General features: G+C 41.0%; 1 protein-coding gene across 1 annotated transcript in view; it reads left to right on the top strand.

The window, feature by feature from the left end:
* The first annotated feature begins 5,528 nt into the window (after positions 1 to 5,528).
* Positions 5,529 to 7,837, top strand: part of elp2 (elongator acetyltransferase complex subunit 2) — a 33,640-nt gene continuing 31,331 nt past the window's right edge. The window contains exons 1-4 of the mRNA XM_085446151.1: positions 5,529 to 5,668; positions 5,796 to 5,874; positions 6,247 to 6,320; positions 6,534 to 6,678. Coding sequence (XP_085302277.1) covers positions 5,537 to 5,668; positions 5,796 to 5,874; positions 6,247 to 6,320; positions 6,534 to 6,678 — 430 coding nt within the window. The 5' untranslated portion in view covers positions 5,529 to 5,536. The remainder of the gene's footprint in view (positions 5,669 to 5,795; positions 5,875 to 6,246; positions 6,321 to 6,533; positions 6,679 to 7,837) is intronic.

Raw genomic sequence — 7,837 nt, 5'->3', positions numbered from 1 at the left:
TTATCCCCTGGAGTGTGAGAATGCCTTACTCTCCCTCTGGAAAGCCTCACCAGATATACCAATTAAAACCAGGCAGCACTAAAGCACATGGACTGGGATCTTATGAAGTTACAAATGTTTCCCTTTGTCTGTCTTGAGGGAAAACATTCATTTTCATGATGTACCATTTGATGTCCTCTAGGCTGTGAAACTAAAAAGGGATCTCGAGTGACTGCATTGGTAAGCCTGCAGTAAAGTTCTTGTGTTTTAATTCTGCCTCCTTATTTTGGTGGAAATCAGCTAAACGGCACTGAACGCCGATATTTTGTTGTCTGGATCTGCCTGAATTCCTACAATGAAAACAAGTATTTCCTACTCAGACTTTAATAAATGACTGAAAATTTAGTTATGAAAGCTTTGCATCACTAATGACAGTCATTTCAGTTAGAGGTGTTGCTGACTTCCTTTTACAACCCTTTCCCCCCCTCTGCTTTTCATTATTTGGCCATGAGAGAGAGTCAAAATATGTATCTCTACTGAACTTACCCAGATGTATCTCCCAAATGTCCAGTCCTTTTACAGATCACAGCCTATGTTTGAATTCTACAAACCTGAGGCTCTTTAAATCTTTTCTTTCACACTCCGAAATGAGGAGGAAACGTCTCATCCTTGTAATGCCTCTTCTTATTTCGTAACCTGGTGACTTGTATCCGCAGAACAGAACCGAGTGTACTTTATGGTTGCCTGTATCCGAGGCCGACCAAACGACTGCCAAAATTCTCAGTTTCCTCAAGCAGGTCCGGAAGCTATTTCTAACTTTACAAGTGCAGTCAGTGGATGACAAGTGGTGAGAAACGATTCACATTACAAACACAGCAGATGGCAGAGACCAGATACGGCTTATAAGCACCGTGGCACTGTTAGTGACGCCTTTTGCTGCCTGCTTTATCATCACCTATGGTGGCTGGCTGGCACTCTTGTGTCAGCAGTGGAGACAACTATTGTGTTTGTGTGAGTGTATGTGTCTGCCACTGTCAGGCCTAGCCAGTATTTATTTAAAGCCCCAGAGCTATGCTTTAGTCTAACCCTCCCTGTTTACATTGGTTTCACTCCACACACATACACACATATATACACAAGCAGACATGTACACACCCACACAAATACACACGTTTGCAATGCATCATTATGAAGGCATGCAAGTAGGTTGGCTGTTGTGTGGACAAGGTTCTGTTCCATCTTGATGAATGGCTCTACTACCAGCTAGATAGTATCTGTATGTTTCTTGGTAATCTGCACTGAGGCTCTTTTCCAGCTGATAAGGCGATAAACTCCACTTGGGCTCCTTTTTGCATTGTGGTGTATTAGCTCGCTTTGGCTGAAATTATGCTGGTCACAGCTTTTAAGTTCGAGTGGAAGACTGAGATAAGAAATATGATACATCCTGTAACATTTTGACTGAAATAGATTAGTTATCACCAAGACGGATAGCTTCGAGTACACAATCTCAACCAAACGCAGTTGCGTGTCTGTTCTTGTTTCTTTCCCTTTTTTGTCATCGCCACATCTGAGCTGTGACACTGACTTGTTTTTCTAAACAGCATCTCATTTGTTCTGGAATGTTCAATATTTGCTCTTTTGCCTCTAATCTCTTTGAGGCATGCTCCATTTTTGACAATTTGCCTGAAACGGCACATAAGCAGGGAGTCCCTGATGTGTATGTTCGTCTCGCACAGTCCAAGCTCATTAAATAAAAGATGCTTGTGCGTGGTGTGATTGTGTTGCTAACAGCTGCTACTGTCTCTTCCCGTGCTTTAGAAGTGCTGACTTCCCTCTCTCGCTGGATCATTCCTTCTGGTCGTACAGCTCCTGGGACGGGAACTGCTGAGGCTAAAGAGATAGTGATTTCGCAGTCTACAAGATGTAAAATGAGTGCACTCAGTCATAGTCCCCTGCTGGATAAGTAGATTGAAATTTGGGGATTTCAAAGGGAGGATTGTAGTGGAATGTTGATGGATTTTTTTTCCCCTTGCATTTTTTTAAAACAGTAGAACATTTTCAGCTGGAGGAAACAACCCATGCCTGCACGAAAGCATGCTTTTAACGCGCACGTTTGTGATCACAATCTTCCTCACACATTCGTACAACATTATTTTTCATTGTTTTTCTTAGCAGCTTAATGCAGTTTTTATGCACAGCTTAGAAATTCATGTAACCTACAGCGCGCCGATCAGATGAACTTAGGTCTTGCACGTAAAGCTGCCGTGGCCTTGACAGAGACCTGCAGCTGAACTCATCCCCTTAGCACGATACAGTGACCGCGGAGACCTCTGTGAAAGAGAGGAGTTCAGGCTGAGGTCAGGCGTCCTGTTTGGCTGTTCAGCTGGATTTGCATTGACTTTATTTAACTTACCTATGGTTATGTTACGGCTTAAAGGTTTCAGTTGTTTGTAATGTTAGATGAGTTTAATCCCAGGTGTTTATGTTAATACAAGCTGTGGTGGTCAGAGGATATTGCACTGCCTGAGTGAAAACAATATGCAGAGAATAACACACTGGCTGGAAAGACATTTTAATATGTTCAAAATAAAAAGGAGAGTTAAGTACAAGTGCTAATAAGAAGCGGGTCATGCTATCCTTCTGCCAAGGAGGCGCCCTCGGGGACAAGACAAATTTAATTGTACATAAACAAAACCAGGCAGCAGCAAAGTGGCATGCAGACACCCCGGCCCTGCAATCTCGGCTTTTCCACGTCTCTATTTCTGCTGTTACATAATCGCGGACACCTCACATAGCCTCATTATCATTCTGTTTTCATCCAGACCATCTTTTTTCCTTTCCCCCCCCCCTTTTTCTGAAGGCTGCCTCGCTTGTCAGAGATGCTTTCTGCTGTTTGAAATAACAAACACATGGGGCCGTGTGGAGATGACACACATAAATGGTTATTAGTTTAATTTGCATTCTCGCACGCAAGTGCGCACCAAGATAATCCCACTCCTTTCACCTTGAAGAAAGAGCTCGGAGAAAGTATTCACAGTAAGCTGTTGCAAAATGCTGTTATCACTTGGGAGTTTGGAATTGTAAAAGCATGACTATAGACTCATTAGGTGTGCTTTTGTAGACTCTTGCAACCACAGAGGCAAAGTATGCCTTTTTCTGGGTTTGAAAAACCAGAACACTATTTTATTAGATATTTAAAAAATATATTAGGTCTCTTCATCATCCATCAGCCCATAAGTACTCTTGTAGAATATAAAATTTAATCCAGTGATTCCATAATTTGCTATATTCTAACAAAACTATCTTCAGAGATCCTTGGTTGCACCTGTAGGTAACAAATGGTACAATAAAATGAATGAGTGGAACATTTAAAGACATTTTGTGCATTCATTCATCCTTGTGAGATTTTCACAATTTTGTAGACATTATTTAGAAGTGTGTTTATACATTTCTGTCACAATTCAGACTTTCTGAAGTAACAACAGAAAGAATAGTATTAAGTTTATCATTAATGTAACATGAAAAGTTCTATATTTAATGAAAACACAGAAAAAGTAAAGAAACCTGCATTTATATCCACAACATTTGTCATGATACAGACTCCAGACTCTGTTATATAATCATAAATCCATTACTGTGGATTTCTTATCAAACTGACCTTGCTGACATACACAGAATAGCAGGAAACAACGTTTTTATCTTCCAATCATAACCACATGATGAGGCCATCAGAACTGATGCAGAGTGCATCAGCTGGATAAATTAAAGTACTTTCTTTGTAAATTGAATTACAAGAGTTTGTACTGTGTAAAGATGTGTTCACATAACCATATACACCCCGTTTTCCACTTTATGAGAGATGAATGGGATCTTTCCTAAGTAAATCTCCCCTCTCCTCCAATGACCTGTTACATTTGATCAAATTAATCATGCATTATGTAAGCAACCACAGAGACACAAGCGGATGAGAGATAATACAGATACTTCGTCACAGATGAAGCTCTTTGGCTGCATCTGAAAATGGCTTTTCTGCCACTCATGAGCTGACACTCCAAAGATGAGAGCCATAGGGTATCCTCCACATGGCGTGCGCCCCATAGAGAGGTTGTCTCACCCTGCCAAGTCTGTCTAAATCCTGCTTCACTGTGAATGAGGAGGGACAACAATAGCAAGTCGGGCATAATCTATTTTCTGCTGAAGTGTTGGTGACAGGGTGTCTGTTTTGTCTTTGTCACACCCGTATACCGTAAGTCAGCTTGGTCAGAGGTGAGCCAACACAGGCCCAACACTCTCCCTTTCTTCATCCTTTCTCTCTTTCCTTATTATTTGGGCCTGTTCCTGTTTGTCTTTGCTACACTGTCATTTATGATATGACTTAAGGCCTCACAGTCACCATCATTTTCCCCTCTGATCCTGTCAAATAGGTGCCCCGAAAACTCCTTGTTACAAAAGTGTCAGCTGTGCAAGCCCAAAAGACCCAGGGGGCTTTTTTCTTTTTCTTTTTTTTTCATTACAAGTAAGGTTGTCTGGCTAGCAGCTAGCTCAGCTGCGATCACTCACCCTCAATATAGAGTGACAAGTAGATGATGCAGTCTGACACAGCTCTGTGCTTATGCTATGGCGTGTTGATTGTTGAGAGAGAGTTTTAATTGAGATTTTGATTGAAATGGCACTCACTTGCCCTATAAGAGCTAGCGTCTCTATAGTACATACACATATTTTATACAAATCCACAGTTGTATATATTTGTACATTGTCTGATGCAGTGTGACTGTCCTTCAGGCACAAGACAAGAGAAAATCTCCAATCATCCATCCTGCTAAAATATCTCCAAATAAGGCTCTAAATCTCCAACAGTTTTGTTTTTGTCTGGCCTTCAAAATTCCCTGTAGGGGAGATGAAACGAAATCTCCACAGAATAACAAATAATCACCTCACTGTTATCCTATTTTACTTTAATTCAGCCATGCTAGAGATCGAAGATCAAACAAATAGCTTATTATGTATACTATTTTATTAATGTTATAATATCAATACAATACAAATTAGAGCATATTATGCATAAGGTGTTACAATGAGTTATAAAATGTCCTTTGTGACTTAATAAAGGGGAAAACCCTTCCCTTCCTGTCTTAGTGATGTTTTGAGGCAGCTTCAGTGCATCTTGGCATTAATTCTTCACTTTTCGCTCCTACTACTCTAGTCAACAGTGTCGCTCGATATTCTCACTTCAGGAGTCAAAAGTTCAGGTTTTGCCTTCAAATTGTTGCGCGTCTGTAGCGTGTCTATGGATTTGTGATAGCATTACGCCATCTACTGGACTCCAATCGGTAGCGCAACTACAACTAATCCTCCCCGAGATATCTGTCACTAGTCCACAGTAAGCACCCATATTGTAATTAAAATATTAATATTATTAAAATAAGTCACGTTATAGACGTGTGTAAATTGTTTAAAAAAAAAACATTCACTGTGCTCAAAATGTGGAACCGTTGTCACAACGGTACCGTTTAGCCCCGGCCACATTTACAGTAACTCCACAACTTCAGCTTTCAAGATGGCGGCGGCCGTAATTGAAACATGCCATGTAGCTTGTTGTGCAAACAGGACGCCAAATGTTGTTTCTTGGGGTCGCGGAGGAACTATCGCTTATGGGACATGTAACTCGGTGGCTCTATACGACCCAGAGGTAGGACAGGCCGTCACTTTCTACTGAGAACCCGCTGTTAGCTGTCACAGCCAGCGACGAGCATGCTGAAGTTTTAAATGGGCCGATATTTGTTTTTATTACTCCAGTAAACTTGTTCTTTCTTTAGGAGAGGAGAGTTGTAGCTCTTCTAAACGGACACACCAGCAGAGTTAATGCGGTCCAGTGGGTTCACAGAGAGGACAGCGGTGAGTGTGGAGAGAATGGAGCTGATGGCTGTCAAACTGCTTGTGTGTGTGTGTGTGTGTGTGTGTGTGTGTGTGTTTGTTTGTTTGTTTCCGTTGTTGATCCAATGCTGCTCGTGCTGCCACAAAGGCAGCTGTTCTTTAAGAGCCTCGCAGAGGTTGCACTCGTGTTGAGCTATATTCCTGTCAGGACACTGTGCAGGTTAGTCACCTTATTCTGCAGGAAGCCTACAGCGAGCTCTTCAGAGACTCCTGGCACATTGAGAAACTATATTCCAAAAACGGTGCCATATGCTACAAGATTTATGTTTACAGTAGTTGTTACTGTGTTATGTGCGCCAAACCATCAAAACCGTGTTACTGTTATTGTCACAGCTCCAGAGGGTCATCTAGTCTCAGGAGGATCAGACAATCGGCTCATCCTCTGGGAAGCTCAACAGGATGGAAAGGTGAAGCAGCCGCAGCACATATTGCTCATACTGTTTCTTACACCTTGCCACCTCTTTAAACAGCTAGTAAAGCAAGTGCATGCTCCTTGGAGAAATGTTTGATTCCTCTCCATAATAATGGCCATACTTTCTGAAGTGATCTCCATCATGATTTGGCAGCATATAGGGTAGCACAGGTGGATTAAAAAAATAAATAAAATGTGATGTTTCCAGTTTATCCAGTCTGTTGAGTGTAAGGGCCACACTGGTCCAGTATGTGCTGCTGATGCCATCTACGTGGAGGACTCAAAGATACTGGTGGCCTCCTCAGCATCAGACTCCACAGTTAAACTCTGGCTCTGCTGTGATGCCAAACAAGGTAAGAGACAAAAAAAAGAGTGACTGATTTATTCATCAATTACAGTTGCTGTGATTCCTGAAATTGATAGTTACACTACAATTCTACTTATATTAAACTTGAATGATGTTCCCATAGAGAGGAACAGCCCCTCAGCTTGGATTTCCTGCTTAGGATGTTGAAGCAGCCCCAAGAACCCAGAGTTAATAGTCCGAGATGGCTGCAATGACCATAAACAGTAGTAAACACATAATAATATTCTGTCCTGCCACTGTTGTGTATTTGTGGCTCACTAAATAAGCCGAATAAGCTAAATACGCTTTTCCTGGAATTCATTAACTCAGGAGTAACTCCCGAGTTCCCAACAGCTAACTTCCTTTGTAACTGGAAGGCAGCATAATCACAGAAGCCCGACACAAAATCAAGAGTAATTGAATTAAAAGGAGAGAAGCTAGAAGATCTTATTTCATACAGTGGATGAACTGAGGGGCTGCGTCAAGACCAAAGATAAGCTAAATGAGGATAATTTTGAACGATGAATCATTCAAAGCTACTGCAGTTCAGTCTGAAACAATATGGAGCTGGTTAAGAGTGTGATTAGTCAGAAGTTATGTCTTCTTCTTATGAGGCATGGCTACTCTAAAGATCTATAGTTCTCTTCACATATTGTTTGATGTGTTTCAACAGAGATCCCTAAAGTGGTAGCACTGCAAAGCGTTTACCACAAAGAAAAAGCAATCATTTGTGAAGAGCTTTAAAAGAACAACATTTTTGTGTCCTTTAAGATTTCACAAGATATTAACTAAATTACATGACCTGGAAACGTAGGGGGTCTACAGCCACAAGCTAGAATGCTTCAGCATCCTTTCCCCTCTATATACCAACTATTAACTGACATATAAAATGTTAATTATTTGAGTTTATCATACTGTTTCTGATTACCTGTCTAGTAATGGCTTTCAGAGAGCATGGCAATGTTTGTAACTTGATTAGCGCTGTGCTGCAAAACTATTTAGGCTTGTCATGTATGCCACAGCACTTACAGTAGACTGTCTTCATGGTTCAGTGGACTTACTTACATTTAAGAAGAATTAGATGTATTTATTTGTAAAGCTTTACCTTCAAAGCTTCCAAACTAACTCACTCTTCTCTCTGATATAAATCTTAAAACTAAGTCACC

This window comes from Copadichromis virginalis, linkage group LG22 (assembly GCF_057382275.1).
Source record: "Copadichromis virginalis isolate Kocher_CV1m ecotype Utaka linkage group LG22, C_Virginalis_male_GT1.1, whole genome shotgun sequence".
Taxonomy (NCBI): Eukaryota; Metazoa; Chordata; class Actinopteri; order Cichliformes; family Cichlidae; genus Copadichromis; species Copadichromis virginalis.
Note: the sequence above shows the minus strand (reverse complement) of the source record. Positions and strands in the feature narration are given on the sequence as shown.